The 27,670-nt window shown below is 34.3% G+C and overlaps 1 protein-coding gene across 5 annotated transcripts in view; it reads left to right on the forward strand.

Moving 5' to 3' along the window:
• LOC129243817 (protein kinase C, brain isozyme-like) overlaps positions 1-27,670 on the forward strand; it is a 105,320-nt gene that overhangs the window by 23,703 nt on the left and 53,947 nt on the right. For 3 of the 5 annotated variants that reach the window (XR_008582347.1, XR_008582348.1, XM_054881142.1), the window contains exons 2-4: positions 2,677-2,708; positions 3,166-3,245; positions 11,807-11,921. Coding sequence is in view for 3 of the 5 variants with exons in the window: in XM_054881142.1 (XP_054737117.1) it covers positions 2,677-2,708; positions 3,166-3,245; positions 11,807-11,921 (227 nt within the window). In the remaining 2 variants the exon portion in view is untranslated. The remainder of the gene's footprint in view (positions 1-2,676; positions 2,709-3,165; positions 3,246-11,806; positions 11,922-27,670) is intronic. The other 2 variants (XM_054881145.1, XM_054881144.1) reach the window with 1 other exon arrangement.

The following is a 27,670-nucleotide window of genomic DNA, read 5'->3' on the forward strand; positions in this document are numbered from 1 at the left end:
TATTAGATGTACGTACGATTCGAGGACCCAACATCGACTCGGATCATTACCTTGTTGCAGCCAAACTGTACACACGCCTCTGTGCAGCAAAAAAACGTACATCTACCTACGCAAAAAATGTTCAACATCGAAATGCTGCAATCATAACAGACACCCAGAAGATTCACCACTCGACTCTCACTCCTGCTCTCAGAGACCACTGCCCAACAAACCGGCATGCACGAGCAATGGAGCAACATTTCTCGTTCCCTACGTACCGCCGCCGAAGAAGAAATCGGATTCCGGCGAGTCCGAAAAAACAGTTCATACGACGAGGAATGTCATGCTGCCGCTGAAAGAAAGGATGCCGCCTATAGAGCCACGCTGCGATCGGGCGCAACGCGAGCAATGTGGGATCGCTACAGAGAGCTAAAAAAGGAAGAGAGGCGTATTGTCCGAAAGAAGAAACGAGGGGCCGAAATGCGAAGAGCTTGAGATGCTGGCCAACAGGAACAACGCCCGAAAATTCTACCAGAAAGTTCGGCGGCTTACAGAAGATGGCGAACTGATGACTGACGTACAGAGCAATCTTAAATTATGGAGGGAACACTTCTCGAATCTGTTAAACAGTGACAGCTGCGCATGTCACAGAGAATGTGAAGATCCCGATGCCCCAATCATTGACGACGGAATTGTCGTTCCGCTACCCGACCATGACGAGGTGAGAATAGCGATAACGCGGCTAAAGAACAACAAAGCCGCAGGCGCCGACGGACTGCCGGCTGAGCTATTCAAACATGGCGGCGAGGAGCTGGTAAAGTGCATGCATCAGCTCCCACGCAAAATATGGTCGGATGAAAGCATGCCTGCCGATTGGAATTTAAGTGTGCTCTGTCCAATCCGTAAGAAGGGTGATCCTGCAATTTGTGCCAATTACCGCCAATAAGGTTCTAGCGAGCGTATTGTGTGAAAGACTGAAGCCCACTGTCAACCAACTGTTTGGACCTTATCAGTGTGGCTTTAGACTTGGAAAGTCTACCATCGACCAAACATTTACAATACACCAAATTTTGGAAAAGACCCATGAAAGGAGAATCGACACACACCAAGTTACCTGTATGCCGCGATGTCTGAATTTGGTATCCCCACAAAACTAATACGGCTTTGCAAGATGATGTTGCTCAACACCAGCAGCGCCGTCAGAATTTGGAAGGACCTCTCCGAGCCGTTTGATACCAAACGAGGTTTCAGACAGGGTGACCTGCTGTCGCGTGACTTTTTTAACCTGATGTTGGAGAGCATCGTACGAGCCGCAGAACTTAATCACTCAGGCACACAATTTTATAAGAGTGTACAATTGTTGGCGTATGCCGATGATATCGATATCATCGGTCTTAACAATCGCGCTGTTAGTTCTGCCTTCTTCAAACTGGATAAAGAGGCAAAGCGAATGGGTTTGGTGGTGAACGAGGACAAAACGAAGTACTTCCTGTCATCAAACAAACAGTCGGCGCACTCGCGTATCGGCACCCACGTCACTGTTGGCAGTTATAATTTCGAGGTTGTAAAAAACTTCGTTTATCTAAAGTCCTCTCTCGACAAACAAAACTAACACTCTACAAGACTCTCATCATGCCCGTCCTAACGTATGGCACAGAAGCTTGGACGATGACAACATCCGATGAAGCGACGCTTGGAGTGTTTGAGAGAAAAATTGGGCGTAAGAAGTATAAAAAGTCACTTTAAAAAGCTCACGAGCTACACTGGAAGTATGGACCTAAAATAGAGAACTCTCTTTTGGTTTTACCCTCCCAGTAAGGATTTCGCCTAGCGTAGCCCCATAGTTTAGTGTCAGCAAACTTCTCTTAGCTCTAGCTCTTCACTCCTGAGCTTCTCCTTGATGGTGTGTTGTTCCATAACAAGGAAGGGCTCGGGTTCTATTAAAGGCGAGGCCGTAGCCACTCTCGCCATTGCGTCTGTTATTACGTTCCCAGTTATGTCAGTTACCTGTGTCATAGAACCCAAATAAGCCGGATGCAATTGTGCATTCTTAGTAGATTAAGTTTCTCGGTACACTCAAGTACCAGTGAGAATGAATACCACTTGACTGACTGTCACTCAGAATGGCAGTTCGCTCATTTCGGACATTTCTGTCTAAGTTTATCTCTGCACATAGACAAATGGCATACATCGCCGACTGGAAAATGCTTGAGTTTCTTTTCAAATGCAGATCTACTTCAGCTTAGCTTATTGTTCAATTCAATTCTGAACTTCATTTCGAATTTGATCACCTTAGTGATATCATCTCTGGGTGAGTATCTGGATGAGTGGGAGCTGCAGCCTTAGCATTTCCATGTTTTTAGATGGCATTACTACAGCTATCTCCCGAAAAAATAATCGATTTCTTTTTTACATACTATGTATTATCAATTTTTATATATAAAACTAAAATGCCTTCATTGCATAAGTATTTTATTTCAATTTTTATCGTACTGCGACAAATTACCAACAATTGCGTTGCCAACTTTATATTCCAAATATTTTTCAAAAATTGTATTAAAAATCTTTTTTTGCATATTTACGTCATAGTTATTAAAATCAAAATTTAAATTGTGAATAAAAATATAAATTCACTAATAATTTCTTTTCTATCTCTCTGTGCCTTTCTCTCTTTCTCGTTCGCTCTTAAACTTTCAGGGGCTTTGGCAAACAAGGATTTCAATGTCAAGGTGAGTTCAAAACCTTTATTGCAAAATGTTCTACTTGAATGACAGACACAAACGATTACGAACAAACAAAAAAGTCACACAATTGAAATAGTTTCCTTGCAGAGGCATGTGCAGCTATCACTTAAACTTTTACCCAACTATCGCTGACAGTCTAATGCAATACACGCACAGTATAGCCCATAATGGACTTATGAATTGAGATCTATCCGAAACGCATTTACACACAAACTTACTTAGACTGATATATATATATAGTGTAAATTTGTATGTACTAGTTGCTCGCAACAGTTTAGGACATGTCACAGCAAACTGACTTTACTTTAGAAACGCCTGCGGCAAAACTTTTGTCCACAGTTTAATATTGACGAAGGACAGCAGGCACTGCAGCGTTTTCAACTTTTTATGTATCACTAACTTTTTGTGTCGTTTCTCCCTCTTTCTTCTTCTATTCTTGCAGTTTGCTCGTATGTTGTGCACAAGCGCTGTCATGAGTACGTCACATTCATATGCCCGGGCAAGGATAAAGGAATCGATTCCGTAAGTTTTTCTAAAAAAATAAGAAAAGAAATTGAAAAGTACGAAAACGAAGAAACTGAAATATATATAATTTATTTATTTTAACTTTTTTTGAGAAGCATTTAATAAATTACTAAATATACTATTTTTATTACTATGCATACTTTTTATTAATAATAATTTCTTTTCATATTAAACAAATATTTTCGCAATCATGAGCGCATTTTTAATCACTTAGAATCAATTTCATTTAATGCGTATTTCATTAGAGTCATTTTTTTAGAGTCTCTTAGAGTCAGTAATTGAAAAGCTGTAGTTTTATGAGGAAAAGTAATAACTAAAGATTTAGCGTCATTTATGCAACCATTTTGTGAGTAAAAATTTTATAGGTAGTCATTTGTTATAGCAGCATTAGTTGTAAAACAAAGTTGGCATATATAAAATAAAATCTCTTCTTGTGCTGCACACACCGCTTTTGAAAGTCCCACACACACATTTATACACTTGCACACATACATGCAACTTCACAACATATACTTGTAGTACTTATACATAGCACAAACATATGTACATACATACATACATACCGCCAGCGTCAAACTAAAGTGTACACCACATACTTTATTAACAAGCTTTGACAAATTATTTACATATTTTTTATTATCACTTTCTTTATATAGAAATATATTTCATACCACAACAAAAGCAATATAACGTAAAAGGTTCAAATTTTATACAAAATTTAAAAATATTTGGCAAATTTCCATAAAAAATTTCACCTTTTTAATAAGAATTTTGGGAATTTTTGTTTTTTAATTTTCCTGGGTATGCAATTGTATAGTCCATTAAATTTATGACAGAATTACACACTAGGCTGCTCAATAAATTTTGCAGTTCCATAAGAAAAAACTCAAACTTATGGTTTGAAATGCACTTTATTATTCAGTATTGTCTCCCTGAACATCAATAGACTTGTTCCAATGTGATTCCAATTTATCAAATCCATCCCTGAAGTGAGAATCTAGAAGGACTGCAAAATATGCTCCCGCAGCTGTTATGACCTCAGCATTTGTTGAAAAATATTGTCCACGCATAGATTAGATTTTTTTAGTCAGGAAACAGATGAAAGTCACTAAGGGCGAAGTCTGGTGAATACAGTGGATGTTTTAACAATTCGAACTTTAATTCATGGCCATTGTCAAAATGCTCTTGTGAGATGAGGCATTAAAAAATTTAGAATTTTTTTCCTTTGCAAACTGACTATTTTTTCTTAGAAATTTTTTCTGAACTAAATGTTGCAATAATATTCAGAATTTATTGTGTTACCATTTTACAAGTAATCCCGAAACAAAACTCCTTTCACATCTCAAAAAACTTACGCCAACACCTTCTTGGCCGATTTCTGGGCACGAACGCGTTTCAAAGCTGATGTATCAGGTTCACACCTCTCTTTACCCTCTTGTTTTGGTTTAGGATCATAGAATCGTTGGAAGAAATGTAGCTGAGAAAGTAGCCTTCGAATGGTATTTTATTCCATTATTAGTGAATGCGGCATCCATTGGGCACACAGCTTTCTGAAACCCAATAAAATCAAAACCAATCAAAATATTGCTTACACTGCCCAATTATATGTTTAGGGCTTCTACTAAATCTCTTTCAGTTGCAATAAAGGCAAGTGGGATAATCAAAAAGGCGATAAATGATGTCTAAACCAATTCTGTGGTTTCTTTATTTCACACAACAACTTTTTACTTCTACGACAATGTTTCAGAACACCTTTTTAATAGCCGACCTGAACGTTGAGCGTCTTCACTAACTCTGTATTTTGACTGAATAGACTAAAAAAACTTTGCAAAATAAAAAAAATTGGTTACAGCTCTAAAAAATTACTGTATTTCCCGACCAAAAGTACCTAGTAAAAAAATATACTACTTTCGTAAGCATCTGTGGTGTTTTTCTTTGTGTGTGAGTGACAAATATGGTATTTCGACAAAGACGACGAAAATCAAACCTGTTACTCTTTGCAGATACATTGGCCTTTAAATAGTCACTTGCAGTTTTGCAATCTCCAAGTGCGACAATTTGGTTTGTTAGCATAGACGTTGATCTATTGTAGAGAAATTACAACGGGCAGAAATTTTTTTTTTTCAGACGAAATTTAACGTTCAATTTGAGCGGCTCTAACACACAAAATCGCAGGCTAAAACGAAATGAAGGTTTACTTCCCGCAATTTCTAAGTCAGTTGGACTATTTTTATGTATTATTCGAGAACTTTGCTCAAGATTTTCATCAAATGCTGAATCAATAAGGCTGAGCCCTATTCTTAGACTGCGGGTACAGTAGTGACCACAACAGCCACATTTTTATCGATGTAAACAATTTCCACGAATTTGTGAACACTATTCGTGATATTCTTGATGAATCAGCAGCTGACATTCGATGAAAATTTCTTTCTCATCGAAATTAAAATTTGGGATTACTCATTTCGTCCACAGAGGCATAGTACAGGCTGTCAATAAGGATTTTTAGTCTGCAAAAGTTCTCATTCTCAAATTGAATTCATCACTCAAAACCAATATCTGCAGTTGACTCACCCTGTACAAATAGCATTTTTGTAGTTTTCCATTTGCAGTCCTTAAAAACAGAATGACACTTGAATGCCTACTACACTCTACCAACAACTAAGAATACACACGAATGCAGCAGACAATATAAATACCAACACACACAAATGTAGTAATTCGTCGAGTGCAGCGCATGAGAAAGCGTCAGCTGCGTGCAAAGTATAGATAATGGAAACGCAAAACTTCGCCAGTGCATTTTTTTCTTTACCGCACACGGGTACACAAATGCATTTTTGATCAAAATAATATATACCCAATATTTTGGCCAGTTACAAAATGGCGAGTGTTCGTTATATGCAGAAAATGCGGAACACCGTCAAGGGAAAAAATTATCAAAAATCAACCGGAATTTCGAGCCATAGAACTGGGTAGTAAATTTTTTTAAGGGGTTACATACGTTCAAAAAAGCGCTAAAAAGCTATTTTTAAAAACGATAACAATAGAAATAAATAAAAAAAAGTGTATACACTTGTTTATTAATACTCAAACTTTTCAAAAAAATTTATTTTAATTTATCTTTACAAAAATGAGTATATAAAAAATCTCGTGGCCCAAAGTACAATGGAAAAAATGTTGCTACGCGGGCTGCATCATTTCTCTTTGAAATGTTGATGGATCTGTAAAAAGTAAAAAAATTCTTGTAAAATAAGGTTTTAGTTCTAGTTTGACGAGCCGGATTTTTGAATTTCAAAAAATTTTGCAATTTACGGTATTTTAATAAATATATGCGTTTTACGTCATAAATGTCACACTTAAATTATGTGTAGGTATACATTTTTTTTTATAAAAATATCAAAAATCGGGCTTGACAGATTATAGAAAAAACGCTTACGAATATTCAAAAAAAACCGCATCAAAAAATATTAAAAACTGTATGAATTATCATGGAGACCGTGCCGGAAAAATTAGTTTCGAGAAAAACGAGTTTAAACGGCCACCTGCCTCAGACGAAGGACAGGTACCTGTGCGCATCAAGCTCTCGTCGGGCAGTTACATTTTCTGCCATAACTTTGTGTCTACACTTTTTGCAATCGACTTGCAAAAAAATACGCCTAAAACTATAAATAATAGTAATCTGTAAAAAAATCGATTTTTTGAAAACTCTGGACGTATGGAACCCCTTAATTTTGATTAAAAAATTCAAAATTTTATGAAACTTTTTCGAATTTTTACAAATCTTTCAGAGGGCTGGAAATTTTAATTTATATTATAATTGTTGTAGAATGAACTATATTTTTATAAAACATTATTGAAAATTACAAAAGCAAAAAACAGGAAGTCAAAACTGTTAAAAATATTGCGCCTATTATTTCGATTATGGGTGTAAATATGTCTCTATGATACACACTTATACATTCGCAATAACTGTTGGTGTTTATGTCTATATTTAAACGAGTTTTTGTTTTTGCAAAAGTTTTACTTTGTTCTAAACCGTATTGCTTTTTCCACGCAGTACTTATTTAAATCATCATCGTGAATTGCGAAAGTTTCTTGCACGCATATAGCCTACCCACAGGCGCAACGGCATGTGAGTCGACGCGAAAAGATGCAGGGAGAAGACACAAACTTTCTAGAGAAAACAAAACGCAATGAAGTTATAAAATGGAAATGGCATGGCTTTATTTTAGGAAGCAAATGATAGCAAAAACAAAAACATATTTACCTTGCCAGGTACAACTTTATCTTTTCAATGCCGCACTTTCGCCTCAATTCGTTCATAATCTTTTTTTATTTATTTTTTTTTATTTCTTACTTGAACGCGCAGTCGCTTGGAAAATGCGCATGTGTAGTGAAATATATTCGCACACACGCACACATACCCAAACATGCAGGTGCAGTGCAAAAACGTGTTGCATGCCACACAGAAGTTGAAAATTTAGTTCACATTTGGTTTTTTTTTGTTTTGTTTTAAATTTTATTTTTACGACTTTTGTTTCCACAAAAGTTGCGCCAGCGCACACCGTCACATACACATACATACATATGCACAAGTGATGCGTTGGATGGCGTTGCGGCGTGCACGTGCAATTTTCAATTGCATGACACAAACAGTTGCCGAACAAAGTCAAATGTGAAGCGGCAAGCAAGCAGGCGGAAGTTGCTTCAAGAACGGTTGACGTAACTTCTTTTATTTAATTTTTATTTTCATTTCCAGTTTAGAGAAAACTATAGAGCAAGTCATTTTACTCTGCACTTAAGCTTTTTTAAGGCGACAGCAAGGATAAAGTGACTTACACAGCGTAAGATATTCGCCTGTCATCAGCAGTTTGTTGCCTCTTCTTTTTGTCTTCTCTCAAATTCTGCGCCAAAAATTTAACCAGAGGACTACCTGAGGGAATACATATATTTGTGTGTACTCGTATGTGGCTCACTAATAATACTGGTGGCACATTTTTTATACATAACTTTCTACTTTTGCGCAAGAATACATTAACTGATATACACTCGAATACATAAATGTGCGAGAAAAAACGAAGCATTTTCCACCTCCCTCATAAGTGTTTTCGCAGCCTTTAAAAGCGTTTTATGTTTCATTTGGAACTTGCTAAGGCTTAGGAATTTTAAATGAAAGTAAATACATCCAAGACAGCTCACTTAATTTAAACAGCTAACTGAGTATTGAAATAGTTTTTTAGAAATAAAAAGGAATTTCCACATAGACTCTACATACTGTGAGCATCAAAACAAAGCGGGCATCACATACTGAAAAGTTTTGACTACTTATTTATTTACTTTGTAATTTCTGTTTATTTATGTTATAAAAATATAGGAAATACTACAACAAAAACCATATACAGCAAAGCTTCGAGCTTTGTAGAAAATTTATAAGAGTCCGGCTAACACTTCAAACTTTTTGCTCAGAATTTTATTAAGAACTATAAGAAAATATTCGGGCATGCAATTTTATAGATCATTGAACTTTGGTACAATAAGGTGCAAGTTTCAACTGACTCAAAATTCGTTTTTTTATTGACGGTGTTAGGTGTTTTCTTCCTTATAAAAAAATGCAGAGTAGGCGTCAAATGGAAAAAATGGACAAAACGCAACCGAAAAAACTTCCAAAAATCACAGTGATTTTCGTTTTACTTGCAACTTGTACTTTATCCTACTAAAATTCAATGGTCTATAAATCTGGATACGCGAAATTTTTCTATAAATTCTTAGTAAAATTTTAAGTAAAATTTACCGAATTTTGGCGAATGTTCTAGTAAAAGTAAAAAGTTTGAAATTTCGATGAAAATTTGCCGAATTTTCAGAAATTTTATACAAATCAGGAAACTTACTTCATATTTGGTTTGCTAGAAATCAAAAGGTCGATGCACGGCTTAATGCCAGCTGGGTTAACCTAACCTAACCTATAAACTGCCACATCAGACAAAATAAACAAGAAATGAGAGGAGCTTGTGGTCAGTTCACCGTCTTTAAAATCTTTTTTTTTTTTCTTCTTTCAGAAGATTATTGATTGTAAATACTTCAGCTATAATGCTATAAAATTTAAGTAATTATTACACAATTGCAGAAATGTTTTGGAATTATTAAATTTTGGGGAATCCCATTTTTTTTTCTTTTAAGCTCAAGCACCCACTTTTTTCTACTTTGAGCGCACAGTGATGACTTGAAAAGTGGAAAATTTATTATTCACACTACAACAAAAACCATATAGCTTAAAGCCTTGAACTTTGTACAACACTTATTGCATGAAAATTCGGCAAATTTTAGTCACCATTTCGAATTTTATAGCCAGCGTATTTATGATATTTCGAATTTTTTGTGAGAATTTCTGAATATGCAGTTTTATAGCCCAATTAATTTTAGTATAATAAAGTAGAAGTTCAAAGTCAATCAAAATTTGCGTTGATTTTTCAAAATTTTTTTTGCGAGCTGCTGCGCCTTTTCTTCCATATAAAAAAGGCATCATCCATTCGTTATACGAGCATACAAGGGCATAAAAGGGCATTAACAAACAGTTTTTTTAAAGCTCTCTCGCAGCTTGTTTTATTCCATATTAATCCACTGCTACCGGTAAACCCTAAACATTATTTCTATGCAAAGGGGAATTAAACTTTTTAGTTGACTTGTCGCATTACGTGGCACTCAATTAAATTTATGTTCTAGTATGCATTTTCTTTGTAAAATACTAATAGTAATAATAAATGGTTAATAAGTGAGAAATATAGGTGTAAAGAAAAATAATAGTCTAATAAAAATATATGAAAATAAAATTTTAAAATTAAAAAAATAAAAAAAATCTAAATAAATAAATTTTTAATTTTTTTTTGCATGATAATTTTATATCATTTGAAAGTTCACTCCTTCATATGAAAATGCGCTGGTGAAGTATAAGAAAAGCTTAAAAATGTAATCAGAAATAAAAAAATCAAAAGAGCACTCAAGAGCTCAATCATCCAAGAAACTTTATTTTAAGGATTCTCATTAAAAATTGAAAACTGGTATAGAATAAGCCCCTACTAGTTTTTTTCGAACATACAACACTACATAAGCGCTAGCGAAAATTTTAGAACTAAGCTGAAGAAAATCTCCGATATATAAAGCAAAAATATTTCATACTTGGCCCCTCACTTATTCATCTTCAGCTTTTAATGTCTCTTTTATTATAATTATAAGTATTTATTATTTCAAAAGAAATTCTTAAGCTCACTCATGTGTTTTTTCTTCTTCTTCTTTTTGTTTTCGTTTTCCATACTTTTTCACAACAACATCAACAACAATTCAACATCAAAATCATCAACTACAACATGCTGCATGCAACTTGCAACATATCTTACGTGTCTTGTGTCGTCTTGTGCGTCCAACATCACCACCAATCATCAACCAACTCACCAACGATAAAAATTTCAAATCAACACAAACATCAACATCGCCTCGAAAAATGAAAACAAAAACGAACTACTTCAAATTTGAACAAAATTGCATTGCCAATTTAATTTACAACAACTCCGCGCAAAAACGTCACTTCAATTAACCAAAATGAATTTCAAAAATCAAAATGAAAACCAAAAAAACAAATTAAAAAAAATATATTATGAAACAAACTTCAAATTGTAAAATTTAATACGTAAATGATCGCCAAAAAATGTTTAAAAAATATTACAACAAACGAAACTTAAACTACGATTAACCAAAAAAAATCACAAATCTAAATATTTGGCATTCAAAAAAATTTCGTCATCATTCATGCGCATAAAAATACAATCAACGTCGAAACAACCTCCACGCAATTGCAAACCATGCACCATCTTCACAACAAAAACTACAACAAATGCACTGTTTCATGATAACAACGATAATATTTCATAATATAATAAAAAAAAAATTTAATTCAATTTAATTGATATAAAAAAACAAAAATATTTTAATAATTTAAAAAAATTGTTATTTCAAAAAAAATTTTGAAAATTTGAAAAATTTATATTTAAACATTTTTAACATTTTTTGAAAATGTTTACTTAATTTGCACTGCGTGAAATACCACCAAAACCAAAAACATGTATGATGACGCTTTATATAAAAAATTTACAAATAATATTTTCGAAAAACAAAACGAAAAAATTTTGTTGTGATTCCCGCAAAACAAAACTAAAAATATTTACAAAAATTTTAAAAATTATTATTTAAAAAAACATTTGAAAAATGTTTACTTATCTTGCACTTCGTGTAATAACAAAACAAAAAATTCATGACAACCCTTTGTATACAAAATTTTTAAAATTATGAAATTACGAAAAAATGTATAAAAAATTTGAAAAAATTATTCAAAAATATTCTTGTGATTTACTAAAACTCTAAACAAAACAAAATTACACAAAAATAAATGTCCAATATATTTAAAATAATGAAATTCATCACATCCAAAAACAAAAACAAAACAAATCAAAATCAAATTGTCAAATTTCAATATGAAACAAAAAACTATGATTTTCACTTGCACATCACAGGATTCACCACAAACAGTGCATCATTTCGAACCATTCACATTTGGTGGGCCAACTTTTTGCGACCACTGTGGCTCGCTACTCTACGGCATCTATCATCAGGGTCTCAAATGCTCAGGTAAACGCACGCGAATTGGAAATGTGTGAATGAGGAAAAAAAATAATAAATTTAAGGAGCGCCAAGCGAGAGTGGAAAAAATGTTGAAGTATTTAATTTAAAAAATAGGAAATATTTGGTAATATTTTGGGCATGAATGACATAATTTAGAGGGCAGTTTGCATATTCTAATCGGCGTTTAGATACAAGAATCCCAGCAGAACTCTAAATATTCATACATTGAACTGTTAAATTGCATACTCGTTGTGTGATATACCTATTTAAATTTTACAAATAGCAGCTTTTCTGGGGCTAGAAATATATGGGAAACCATAGAAGGAGTGTGTAAAAGAACTCTTCTCAAATTTTTCCGCAACGATTCAAATGTATGCCGTCAAATGCAGGAGCGTTTATGTCTTAGCAGAACCTTTTGTGAATTTCAAAATTCTTTTTTTTTTTTAAAACAACAAAAAATACTTACAGACTTACGTTGAAAACAGATAATATATTTTCTGTAACAAAAATTTTCTTCACATAACGAAACTTCCACTTGAGCTCAACTGGGCTCATTCATCGAGGTCGAAATGCCCTCAATGTGACTACGACTATGTATGCGTTATATTACCGTTATCCTAAAGGTCAAATATATATAATTTAATATATCTTGGTGCTATTGTTGCAAAGCAAAGTTATATGGCGTATCACTCATACGACATGGTGTACCCCAAACTATTCCTACTATGCAAAATTATTCTACCATACAATTTGAACAAAAAATCCTGCATACATGCCAAATTGAACTGACCACAGCTACATTACATATCTTATTCTCAATTTGAATTATTTTCCTCAATATTTCTAGAAGCATCATTATATTAAGTTGGTGAAAAAATAAATCCATAATATTTTCACACCTTACGCTTTTTCTGTAGATTTATTATGCTTATGCTTAATTAAGTACCACAATTAATTAGTTTACCACCAAGCATACCAAATAAGTGCCAGTATGGTTTTGATAACCGCACTTTTTACATACTCATATACAAGATTGGTATGTATAACATCAATGGCTGAGAGGTGTTCCATTGTCAAATGCGAAATGCGTGAAGGCGACGAAGTGGAAAGCGAAGCGTGAAAATTGCACCAAGTGCCTTAATGCCGCTTAACAACACGTGTGACCTTAGACTTACGCCCACATACATACATATTCGCGCGCACATACGCACATTAGCGCTAGCAGGCTTTTATGCACAATTCCTTTTTTATGCGACAGAAAGGGGAGCATTTAAATTAAATTACAGACAAAAAGGACAGCTTGTATGTGCACATGTACTCGTCTGTACTTGGAAACACCTATCGACGATAGCCAGGTACGCAAAGTAGGGCTGAGCTCATGAAAAATATTTTTCACTTTTTTCGAGGAAAACACGGCGAATTCATAAAAGCCCTTTAGAGGGGTTAAAACTGTATTTCAATTAAATAATTTTATTAGTTAAGAACTCGCAACAAACGAGTGGATTTGTGCATGGCTCTCATTCAGGGTAGTCTCGGTGTACGTTGAGAAAATAAATTACTCAATAATGTTATAGAAAAAATAAATATAAACCAAATTCCAGTGTTCGTGAATTCGTAGGTTTGCCCCATTTTGATGAATTTTTTTGGTACTGTAGAGTCAAATGGATTTATTTTTGCTTGTTAAGAGGAGTTGGAGTCGAGCTATAGAAAAACTATGTTTATAGTCCTTACCTGCCTCATGACTGGAATTTATCTTAACTATTTAAAAAACAATGAGTGCGAAATGTTCAAAGCAAATCGTATTTAGGGCAGGACATGGTTCAGTGGAATTATTTTTGGCAAAACCAGAAAAAAATTCTGGCCCGATTGGGTTCATATTTCGAATATAATAAAAAATATTTTCGCAGAAAATTGAGCTGCTAATTGACGACGTATTGCACAGTTGTTTTGCTGTGAACATGTTTTACCCACCTAAACAATAGTTGGGAAGCAAGAGTATCCTCTCGATGGCGCTGAGATTAAAATATTCCGCAAAATCGTATTTTGATTACTTGGCTTCATATTCAGGGCATATCTACATATAGAAATTACATAAAAATATGAAAGTTTATTTTTCCTAAAAAATGTACTCCATGAGTGACGCTCTAAATACTCTCTAAAACTGTATTAGTGGTGCGATTTTTGTTATGTTCCGGTTGTACAAAAATAAGTTACATAAGCAAAAATATTTTTAAAGATGATATGATTTGGGCAGCGAATAGTTAACGACATACCTCGGAGTGACTAGATTAGAGAGCGTCGTACCATAAACGCATGTTTAAAAAAATATTGTTCTCGTAGTATTCTATCTAACGTTATGGAATATATTTTACACCTGCCCGAAAAGAATCAGAAACAAACATAATCAAAGGTGTATAAGAGAAATTTTTTCTGAGACCTCTTCACGCATACACCACCGATAAAATCTGATTATTGCGAAAAAAATTTGAATTTTGTTGCACAGTGTAATTAATTTATTTGATTAATTTATGATATTTTTTAGACCCCTTCTAAAATATGTCGTTGAGAATTTTGCTGTTCTCAAAAAAGGTGAATTTCGTTATACAGTGTTATTAATTTATTTACTAATTAGCGCGATTACACTTCTAACATATTCCGTTAAGAATTTAGTTGTTTTAAAAAAACATTGAGTTTTGTTGCACAGTGTAATTAATTTATATTATTTCTTAACCCCTTTTTAAAATATGCCGTTGTTCTTTTCGATAAAAAGCTGTGCATCAAGTTTTTAATTTATTTATTATAATTAATTTATGTAATTTTTAGACCCCAACGACATGATTTTGCTATTTTCTATAAAAATGAATTTTGTTGCAGAATGCAATTAATTAAATTAGTAATTTATATGATAATATTTCTTAAGCCCCTTCTAGCATACATATGCCGTTGAGAATTTTGTTGTTTTAAAAAAAGTTGAGTTTTGTTGCACAGTGTTATTAGATTATTTTACTAATTTGTATTATTTCTTAAACCCCTTGTAATATGAGTCGTTGAGAATTTTGTTGTTTTTAAAACAAAGTTGAGTTTTGTTGAACAGTGTTATGGATTTATTTTAAAAATTTATATTATTTCTTAAACCCCTACTAACATATGTATTCCGTTGAGAGAATTTTGTTAATTTGAAAAAGTTGAATTTTGTTGCACAGTGTTATTTATTTATTGTATTAATGTCGATTATTTCTAGTGAATGATAGAACTTTCTAGCATCTTAAGATTAAACCATTTTATGCTTTTCATGTTTCCTTGCTTTGTTTTTCTTTTTTCTCTTTTTTTTTGTTTTTTTTTGCGTTTTCTTTATTATATTATATTGTATTTACTTTCGCATAAAATCCCATGATTAAACAGTTGCGTACACAAGACAGCAACTGGAAGATAAGGCAATACAAACAGCAAACAGCAAACGGCAAATAAAATCATTTGTTTCACAATTGTAAATTGGCAGCAGCAACGAGGCAAACAAGCAATGCGAGCGAGAGAGAGTTTGTTTACACACATGGCATTGTGTCTGCGCAAGGATATGCTACGACTGACATAAATATGCATACAATAAATGCTAAAACAATGTCTGGCTTGTATACATAGCCGCTCGCTCCACTTCCTCTCCATTTTTTATTTCTTACCTACTGAACGCCGCCAGCTGCTTGGTCTACAAAACGGCGTCGAGCATTTATGCGCAAATGAATAACATACCAAATCTTGTAAAGACATGTACATACATACATATGCATAGAGGTATGTAAGTAACAACAAACATGAAAAGCAACAGTCGACCATGCAGCCAGTTAGCCAACCACTGAAGCAGTCATCCAAACTACCAACCATCCACTCAGCCAGTACCACCACCGGAGGGTATCCACAGTTAATTAAAGCCAAATTTATGCGTACACAAGTACTATAAAAGCAAAAACAACATTTTACGACTACATTCAAATCGCTTGCTTACACATGCATTTACATAGAGAGAGGTGCATGAAGTGAGGCTTTTACTTACTTACCTACTCGCTTAAATACCTATGATTCGCGGCTACTTTTGCTTTGGCAACATTTTTTTACATATTTAATTTGAGTTTAATTGCGGCTGTGAATGCAAATGACTGCGAAAATTCCGCAATGAAAAATTTTTACTAGGCATGTTACATGCAAACATATGTACACACATACATGGATAGGATATGTGGAAAAAGTTGGTGTGAAAGAGCAAAACTGGAATTAAATGCATGGTGCATTTGTTACTTTATGACTACTAAAGCGTGGAAATTTAAGAGCTTAGCAGAAATTGGTTTAATACCTTTAGTGGCATGCTAAGTTTTTGGGCTGGACAAAAATAATTATTTAACCCACTGAAAGGCCGGTTTACATAGGTTTAACGAGCTTTTTGCAGGGTTAATTTTTGAACTGAATGATGTAGCAGAAATTGTAAGAGTCAACAACTCAAAAAATGCTTAATATTAGAAAAATTTCGTACTGAGATAACTAAAGGGAGAAACAGTTCGACATATTTCTATTTGGAATTTTTGCCCGGACCCTCTCAGTTTGCTGTGTGCCATGCCATAAACTTTGAACTATTTTTCTAGTCGGCGGGATTAGTAACTCGAAAAATCAAAATCTTAAAGAAAAGATTTACAAAAATACTTTTTTATTCAAAAATCTTAAAAAAACTTTTTAAACAAAATATTAAAAAAAAAATTCAAAAATCTTAACCTTAAAAAAAATTTGTTTTTTCAAAAACCTTAAAAGAAGAATTAAAAAAAAGTTTGAAAATTATTGATTCGGAAGCTTAACTTTATAAAAGCGACTATTTATTTATATTCTGCCTAAATTTTTTAACAATTTTTGACCTTTTTTTTTTTTTGAAAAAAAGCATCGTTTTCGCAAAAATTCATGAATTAAAGGTGTTTTCTTAACTCTATAGCTATTCGGATTTATGCTTGAAAAATTTTTATTGTGCATCGTAAATTAAGAATTACAAAAATAGCCGGTAATCGTTCCTCCAAAACAAGTCTGTAGAATAGTCGTACTGCCGATAGTTTCCTTGATATCGGGTGTTCTTTTAACTGCATAAAAACTATCGATATCAATAGCCATCACTTCATAGCTAAGAATGGCAAACTGCATTGACTTTTCTGTTCAATAAGGTTTTACAAGTCATCATGAATCGTTTAACGCCAGATCGATAACTGTTTGCTTTCAAATTGCGGAAATTTACTTTGAAACCTGTTCGCAAAGTTCATAGAGCCCTGCCGACAACATCGGCTCTTATTTCTTTAGAAATGAGGAATGGCTGACTGAATTTCTGTTTCCATTAATAAGCGGCTAAACGTCGGCGGCATTTGCCTCCAACAAGGTGGCGCAACTAGCCAAACAGCGCGCTTAACAATCGATTTATTCCAAAATCAGTTTGGTGACAACTTTCTTTCCAGAAAAAGAAGCCTCTGGATTACTTTTTATGGGGTTACGTTAAGTCATCGGCTTATACCGGCAAACTAGCAACTCTTTAAGCAGTGGAAACAAATATTCAAGCCACCATTGACGACCTACGGTCAGATTTATTGAAAAAAGTCATATAACTCGTAGCCGCGGCGGACATATGCCGGATATCATTTTCGAAAAATACATATCATGAAATTATCTACCAGATTATAATAAAAAAAAAACTTCTCTCTTCAACATTTCTGTTTTGTATTATCATTTTAAGTTCTCAAGCTCTTAAAGAAACTTCCGATATTACCTGGCGAAATTCATTTATGCAGCTAAAAAAAAGTTCCATGGAGGACCTTTTTCAGAAGTCTGACTTATTTTAATGTGCCTACTTTTTTTTGTATTTTAAATATAACACAATTTCAAGCCAAATGTGATTTCAGTAATTGGCCATTACGTTTTATTATTTATTTTCATTCTACCAATTATTGTTTATTCTAAAGGCAATAAGTATAATTTATTTTTCAATTAATTTCAACCAAAATTATAAAAAAATATTTCCTGAATCTCAATTCCCTAAAACATTTCACTAAAGCCGTCCAGTACACCTTAAAAACTCTTCATTGAATTCTCACCGCAGGCGCAGCCTTCATGTATGCCACACAAATTTTCTCCATAACCAAATTTGCTACTTTCCATTAGACTTCCAGTTGTTCCTTTTTCTTCGTTTGAATTTTTTCTTTCTTTTAAATTCTCAACGCTTATACAAAAAAAACATACCTTATCTGCTGAGGCGGCTTTTGAAATGCTAAATTGCTATGCCATAAATATTGTCATACAAAAGCAAATACGCATATGTTCCTCCTGCAGCTGCAGATACATATCTGCACATAGCTGTACACGTACACGTACACGTGTCAGCACTTTTTGGCGCTTGTTGGCATTTTAATGCGCGAGATATGTGCGCTAACAAACGAGCCAAATACTTATCCAGCGAGCGAAGATTGTAGTACGTAAAGCATTAGACGTGTATGTATATACATATATATGCAAGTATACCTTGGATATAACTTGGTAGCCGTGCATATATTTTATCTAATAAAAAAAATTCTTTTGTATTCCTTGTTCACTTCGCCGACGTGAACGTGTGTGCATGAGTGTTCGTACCTATGTGTGCATATATGATTGACGATATTCATACATTGCTTGCTGACTCATGCTCTTCTTTTCAGAAAAGCAACAATTTTTTATATGGAAATTGCCTTTCCTCTTTGGTTATCAGTCACTTCAGCCAACCCTTTTACCAAACGATTTGCGTGTTTTTGCCTAATTTGACGCTGCTTTTGAAATTCTGACATTCGTCAGTCCTAATGAATATTTATGAGCATATATTTTTGCAGGTGACGGCAGATGCACTAAGAAGATGAGAAGAAAATGTGTATATTATTTCGTGATAAAAATTGTAAGAAAACTCTTTCTCAACAACTTTATTGGGCACATTAGTGAATGCTGAGACATGAGTTTGGAAGGGAAAACTTAAAATACCATTAAAACTTTAACTACGCTGAAAACTTAAATTATGTATTAATTCTCATAGAAACAATTTTAATTTTATGATAAAAATTTAGAAAAAAGTGCACGTGGCACCAGAAAGCGCTCAAGCCACGCTTGCTTTTAATGAATTTGGGAAGACTTTTAGAGTTATATGAAGACTAGGGCTGGTCGATTTAAAATCGCTCATTGCTCTGTGAAAATCTTATTTTAGGGATCAAAATAAGGAACTTTGCCGAAGGAACCATACCTTTAAAACGAATTCTGATGTCCCCCAATTTGGGTCGAACGAAAAATCCCACTTTCACCCATTTAGAGTGCTCCAATCGAGTCCAAATGTATGACCGACCCCCACTAACTTTGGACGGCCGATCCACCTATGCGAGTGGCACACCCCGTGGAACTCCCCGGGGGGGTCCCCCATACAATCATTTCAAAATATCATTTCAAAATATCACAAATATCAATATATATTTGACCTTTACATGAGAAAAGAAACTAAAAGGTTCGACCCAAATTGGGGGACATCGAAATTCGTTTTAGAGGTATGGCTCCTTCGGCAAAGTTTCTTATTTTGATCCCTAGAATATGATTTTCACAGAGCAATGGGCGATTTTTTTGCCTCCCCACAAAAGACACTAAAAGTTCGTCCCAAATTGGGGGACATCAGAATTCGTTTTAGAAGTATGGTTCCTTCGGCAAAGTTTCTTATTTTGATTCCTATAATATGATTTTCACAGAGCAATGGGCGTTTTTTTTTGCCTCGCCACAAATCGACCCGGCCTATTGAAGACACATAAAGTAAGCAAAAGCAATAAATTCTATGCATTTAAAACACATCTTAACAAATTTTAACTTTTATGAGACAATACTTTCTAAAATGCTTGTCATATTAGTAGGCTTGAACGTGTCCAGTAATCTATTGTGCGTTATGCTGTATGTTCTTTAAATTTCACTGATCCAATTCGATCCTATAAAAGTCGGTGCTTGCTAAAAACACTAGATATTAGTAGGACTATTGTCTCCATCACTTTGCTTTTCGTATTGATAAGTGGGGTAATTGGCCCCTCATTGCTACTCGAGAAAATCAATTTCAATATTCCTCAGCGAAGCTTATGGAATCATAATTTTTTCTGGTTGGGGATGGTATGAACTAATTAGGTTTTCAATGCTCCGATTTCTAGAACTGTGAAGAATTGAATTCGCTTTTAAATCATACTGGCCTAGATTTCTCTTCAAAAAAGAACCATTTCAAACTGGTACTAAATGAATTGTTCAACTAAATCCTTCGTATTATCTAATAATCTTTTTCTGTAACTCATAATAAATGTTATTTTTTTTCTTTAACTCACTACAATTTAAACTATTTAGTTATGAGATTAATTTTACTTTTATTAAACTATTTAGCATTAGTCTGTTTTTCATAGTCTGTAAGAAATATTTCATTTTTCAGACTATTAATTGAATAAATAATATATAAAACAATTAATTTAATAAGATTGAAATCATAGTTTTAAAATTTCAATTTTTTTAATGAAATTAATTTAAAATTAAATTATTACTATTTTTTTTTTAATTTTAACAATTAAAGCATGTAATCAACAATACTGGGCATGCAGCTCTATACAAAGCCATGCACTTATATTATATGTACATACATATATGTATGTACAAAAATAAAATATTTGTAACAACCAAATCACAGCACATAAAACAAACTAATTCCCAATCACTTTGCTTACTCATTTCCCTACAGAAGCAAATTTTATTCGTCAGCGCAGTCGCAGATATCCGATATGCCTACGCACTTGCGCTTTTTACACATTTAGCATGGCCACGCACTCACAACTTCGGTAAATCAGAATACAAATACAATTTTTATCTCTGGATATACTACACTTGTCGGTTCTATTCGTTTTACGAGTATTTATGTTATAGTTGCCGAATAGAGAAGCTACTGTTAATATTACATTTTCTACTAACAAAAATTGCATATTGTTAGTAACACAATTTTTCTAAGTTCTCTGAATAGTCGTCGATTCTGTTCGTTCCATTCGTTATATTCATTGTTTTACCAGTACAGCTACTGTTACTTTACATGCTCTGCAACGTCATGCTGTTAACTATACAATTTTTATAAGTTCTCTGAGCATAACATACTTGGTGGTTCTGTACGTTCTATTCATTGTTAATGAACAGAGATATTACTGTTACTGTTACATTCTCTACTAACAAAAATTCTGTGAATAACACAGTTGTTGCTGCCTAGTCGTCGGTTCTGTTCGTTCTAATCGTTCTACTCATTGTTATACTACTAGAGCTACAGTTACTGTTACATGCTCTGCTAATAAAAGCAGTCTGTTATCAACGATCATATAGATTTACAATCTGCAAAAATTTGCGACAATTTTAAAGAAGTTTTAACTTCAAAAATTTATTCAATTTTTCAAGTATGAAATGCAGAATTTTAAAAAAGTTTATAATATTTTCAAATAGAAGCGATATAATATAGAATTGACTTCCCCAAATACAAAGCATACCAAGAACCATTTCGGAGGCATAATTTCACCTTTAAATTGGCATATGGTATAACCTAAGGTTACATCACCATCGTGATTTAACGTGCATCACTTGAATAAAACGTATCATATAGAAAAAACACAAATGTTAAGGTGAAATTTAATTAAATTTCTAATATAATTTTCTTGTTACGCTCAGCTGACTGTTGAATAAGTTTCTTATGTTTACCATAAAACATAATTTGTATTCAAAATTCCTTGATAGTTAAGAGACGATGACACAAATCGTGGCAATTGCAGTAGAACATAATTTTTTAATGATTTGATGAAGGTGCTAACTAAATCCTAAGTAGATAAGCTCAAGCTTCGATAAAAATCAGTAAATTTATTTATAACTAAACGTCTTGCCCTTATTTAAGGCATATGCAAAGCAGATAAGTAAACGCAAATAAAAAAACGGAAAAATAATTCAACTGCAGGATCATGGATTTTTTTAAAAAATTTCTAATACCTATGAAGATATTTTCACCAACTTAGCAGACGATATTTAATAACCAGTAAATATATGCATTTAATGGCAGTAATCAGCTCACATAACTGTTTGGCTAACTTACAATAATTGTCAAGTTTAACGACTTAGCCAACTTCGCTGCCTTTACCATAGGCCACTCAATTTACTTATACTTATGCCAGTGAGGCCGACAACTAGTAAATGGACAAAAGCTAAATGGCGTACAAAATGCTCATCAAATATTTATGGATGTAAATTTTTGTTGTTAAGCGCATGAAAATTTTATAGAAGTGTGTGCAAGTATAAGAAAAAAGCATATAAGCGTGGAAAAAAAAATATAACAAAATGACAGTCAACAAAGTCCTCAAATCTCCAACTGGTTGCACATAAAACTAAACAGCAAAACACAAAATTACAAACCCAAAAGCAACAATTGAAGTCAGGTAGAAAAGCAAGAAGCGTATAAAGACTTGTCTACGAGCCTTCTAGGCAAACAAGATGTCGGGCCGACCAACTAACTGTCTGTGTGTTTGGCACTCAACGTTAGCTTTTCTAGTAGCCTTTGGCGTTTTGAATTTTTTATGAAACTGTATTGTTGAGTGCGCTTTATTGAGCTCAATTTACGAATATATGTATGCAAAAGTATACATTTAACGTATTTGTGTGCTGGTAAATAGTGCAAACCGTACAGGAAACTGCGCTAGTACCAAACTGGTGCGATTCAGGTGAATTTAAAACCATGAGCTGGGTTCGCAGAACTTATATATTCCTTAAAGCAGCTCTTGAATTTTGCATCGCCATGTGAGGGGGAGTGATTTTTGGAGTGAAAATTGTGCTCCACTTCATGCACCCTTTTTCATTAGTACGAAACTTGTGCCAAACAGGACAGATAAGAGCAACAACACTATGTGAAGCATCTCAATTAGTTAAAAATTGGAAAGAAATTATACATAAATGTGAAACATAAATTATATTCTAGTTGACGATGCCGGCGCAGTAACGTCAGTCACTCGGTGGAGTATTGGCGTACCATGCAGCAGTGCCAACGCTCGATTCATGGAGCACAAAAAAATATATAATTTTTTTTAATCAATATATAAAAAAAACTAGTTTTAATGTTTAAAAATTGAAAATTTACAAATATTATTGTAGTTTTAATATTTAGAAAAAATATTAATGTTTAATATTTAATATTTAAAAATAGTTATTTATATTTAATATTTAAAATATTGAAAATTTAAAAATGTTTGTCTTATTGATATTTTTGTTTTTAATTGCACTAGTTCTGAACCAGGAGCTCCTTTCACGACTTCCGGTTTTACCTACAGGGCAATTAAATGTGCATACGTGGCGTATGAGTAACCAACAGCGAAATTGTAAAACTCACTGACTAAAGATACCGACGTTAATATGGCAATTTGCTTCTTTTTCTTGCCTTTTCTGTTAACTCTTTTATTATTTGATATTTTTTCTGGTGCTTATTGGCAAATGAACATGTCAAAACTCAAAATTACCAAGTAATTATTGTAAGCTGAGTTGGCAATCAATTTTGTGGCATGCAACTGCAATAAATGGAATGAAACAAGTGGAAGAAAATTTTAGCAAAAAAAACATGGAATCCTATTTATATTTATACATTGATTTCCATTTGGTTTTCCATGTCATGCCTTCACAATTTTTTATTTACGTATTTATATATATTACAATTTTTATTTTTTTTTTGTGCTTTTGTTTACGTTTCCCAAAAAATTAGAAAAGTATCTTAGAGCTCAATAAACCAGCTTAGGGCATCAAATGGATATCTCTCTCGGGTTCATACCCCACTTGAAGATGCTGAAGTACTAATTAACATCGCTATATTTTCGAAGCATTTAAGTCAGTCTATCCAAGGTTAAGTATTTTTTCATTAACCATTAGTCGAACTTATCCTTAAATTCTGGAACAGCTTGCAAGCCTACGAAAGAGTGATATTAGCAGTTTTAGTCGAGTTGCCATTGACTTTCAAGGCCAGCAAATCAATAGCACCAGCAGTCTCACCTTCCGAGATAATTAACATCAATGCAAGAAATGGTTGGTAAAATAAAATAAGATCTTTTTTTTCTTTTTTAATATTTACCATGTAGAAGCCTGGCAATGGCAAACCTCCGAGTGTATTTCTGCCATGAAAAAGCTCCTCATAAAAATATCTGCCGTTCGGAATCGGCTTGAAACTGTAGGTCCCTCCATTTGTGGAACAACATCAAGACGCACACCACAAATAGGAGGAGGAGCTCGGCCAAACACCTAACACAAGTGTACGCGCCAATTATTTATTTTTTTTTTATTTTTATGTAGAAGCCTTAAAATAAGGGGGCTGTTTTTATTTCAATGACCGCACCACTGTTAACTGTAAAACACATTAATAAACTACTGACTTTTATAAAGTAAACCTCGACTATAGTTTCTTTGGCTTATATTAAAAAAAAACGAGTCATAGCAGGTGCCAGAGCTAGAAATCTTCAGATTTTCTGCAAGATGAGCAAGACTCAAATTCAAACAGAAGAGCAATAGAATCCTTACAAGAGGCTGGGTCATTCAACTGGAAGTAGGTACTACTTTATGCAGCAAAAAAGTAGTTAAATTTTTGACCAGGTTAATCCAGGTTAGGTTAGGTTAGATTCCTCCTTTGTGATACCATTGTGAAGGAGGTGGAGAGAACGAGGAAACCGATGGAATGAAAGGAGAGGGCGCGGAGAAGTGGTGGTGGGATTGTTGGGAGGATGGGTTTAGAGTGTGAGGATTATGAATGATAAATGTGCTGCGTTTGCGTCAACCGCTTTGTGCTGCTGATGAAATTCACCAGATTTTTATTGTCGACGCCAGCTATATCAGCAGTCGTAGCAAAGAAGTAAGAGCCAAGATGCCTAGATCTTAACCCCGCCAGAGCAGGGCAGCTAAGGAAAAAGTGCTGAGACGATTCCACCTCATCCTCCATACGACCGATGCAAAAAAGACTTGAGGTAATTCCAAGTCTCCCAGAATACATTCCTCGAGCATAGTGTTCTGTGAGAAAACCCACGAGATTCGAGAGCTGATATTTTGTCACCCTAAGAAGCTCGCGCGAGCTTGGCTAGAAGGATTTTGCAACCTTACAAGTTTGTGTACTTGCTCAACGCTCGCTGAGTTGGTGCGAAGTCCATCTTTCCAGGAGCAGACCGCAGGTAGTCAGGGGGACTCCAACTCTCTCCCTTTGCGGGGAAATCACCTCACATGTCCCTTGTCTGGCCAGCTCATCCGCCTCACAATTTCCCGCAATGTCGCTACGACCAGGAACCCAGATGAGGCTTATGTCAAAGAATTCGAAAGCAGTCGAAAGTGAGGCCAGGCTTTCCCTGACCAGTTTCGAATGCACCGTCACTGACCTGAGGGCCCTTATTGCCGTTTGGCTGCCGGAGTAAATATTTACTTTGTACTTTATTCAACGATTAACCAAATTTTTTATGCTTTTCAAGTAACAAACTTTCTTCAAGCTTTTCAAAACAGACAATTGCTTCATGCACAGCACCTTCATTTAACCCAAATCTTCTACCGCTGAACGCTTGCCTGAAATATGGAAAAAAATGCCGCAGCTGCCACATCTAAGCAAATGCTGGATGCCTACCCTTTTTGAGATTTTGCAATGACGACTGCGGACTTGTTCGCTTGCATGTCGCTCTGATAAATAAACTTTTTTTTTTGCCAATATTTTTGCAAGCCATAGACTTTCTTATTATTATTTTTTTATTACATTTTTTTTTTTCAAAATACTATATAATTCAAAAATCAATTTAAGAATCTCGCTTTTCAGACCGCTGTAAAGATATTTTTCTCAACAATTTCAGCAAATGGCATGCAATTTTACTTTTTAAGTTCATTAACTCACTATAACTGCAGATAAGCCCCCTGACTGCAGTTAAGCCCCCTTGTGTTCTCAGCAGAATTTATATGCACTCCCACTTCCAAGTAGTCTGCAGTTGATGGCAATTTAATGATGATGTGCGCTCACTCCCGTATTAAATTTCTTCACATAAATATTGTTGTTGTTTTCCTTTGTGCCTTTTTCCAGTTCAATCAGATTGCCATAGTAACTTTTTACAACTGCTTACACCTAAAAAGTTCAAAAGTGAAATACGACAGACGAATCACATAAATTTGATCTGAATCTGTTATTTTTTCTACGCAAATCAACAACAATTTGAATTAATTTAACAAACAGACGAAAAACTCTCAGTGATTGGCTGCAGTAGGCATTCATTCGTTCATGAGCACAAAAGCTGATGGAATAAATGAAATCAAATATTGTACAATTACTGTCAAATAATCAAAACAGAGGTGAAGATGAAATTATGGCAATCAATCGATAAGATATAAAGCGGCATTTAAGAAAATGTGAAAAGACGCCGCTCAAAAGACACAGAATGAGTGGCGAGGGAAGAATTCTAGAAATTTACATTTGGAGTGTTAAAAAAGATGTAAGCTTAAAATATTGAAAATAAATAGATGGTAATGCTCCAAAACTGTGAATTATAAATTTGCAATAAGGCAGTTCACCATTAAGTGCAAAAAGTCTGGCATATTGGCAGATATACAGGGTGAACGATATATCTATTCAAAACACCATAACTTTTTTGGTGCGAAATTAGTTTTTATTGATTTCAAAGACAAAATTCTACAAAAATGATTACAATTTTAACATTTATTCACTTTAGCTCGATATGACCACCTTTTGCCATGACTATAGCCTTCCAACGGTCAAACAATGAGTTGCATGCTGCACGAATGTGGTCTTGAGGTATTTTGACCCATTCTCGTATAATCGCTTTTTTCAGCGCATCCATACTGGCATATTTTTTAGTCCTCACCTTGCTCCCCAAAATGGACCAAATGGAATAGTTCATCGGATTTGCGTCTGGCGAATTCTAAAGCCGTTGTGTGGAGGAAATAAAGTGCGGAACATGTTTTTGTAACCATTCTTGGTTCGCACGAGCTTTATGTGACGGTGCCGAGTTCTGTTGGAACGTCCATGGTCTACGACCGAAATGTTTGCGTGTCCACGTCTCTAAAGCAGCTTCTAAAACATTTTCCCGATAGTAAGACGCATTCACTTTGACACCATCAGCGGTCACTGCGGCCCAAACCATTGCTTGCAATGGGAAATAGCATCGACTGGCCATACATAGGCTCAAATTCTCGTATGAGCGTTCGGTCAAGTAAACACGATCGTTTTGAGTATTTATGAACTGCTCAATTGGGAAATTTTTTTCATCAGAAAACACAATGTTAGGAAATTCTTAGGAACTTTTTTTTGCCGGGGTGAAAGATCGTGTGCTTTTTGGAACTTGTAAGCCTTGACCTTGAGCTCATTTTTTAATATGCGTCGAGTGCTGTCTTCACTTCGACGTAGATTTCGTTCAAGTCGAGCCCCCATTTTCCGAACCATTTCTGGCGTTGTTGCGGTTTTTTTTTGGTCTATAGCGTTTGCAATGCTACCAGTATCATTGTAACGTTTTATAGTGCGATACACAAACATTTTATTCACTTTGAGGTGACTGAGCTCACGAACAATGGCTGGTTGTGATTTTCTAGCCAAATATTACGCAATCACAATATTTTTCCATCACAGAAAAAAAAATTCAACAAAACTGAGACGCAAATGCTTTTGATGGCTTATAAACAATATA

Source organism: Anastrepha obliqua, chromosome 4, assembly GCF_027943255.1.
Source record: "Anastrepha obliqua isolate idAnaObli1 chromosome 4, idAnaObli1_1.0, whole genome shotgun sequence".
Lineage (NCBI taxonomy): Eukaryota > Metazoa > Arthropoda > Insecta > Diptera > Tephritidae > Anastrepha > Anastrepha obliqua.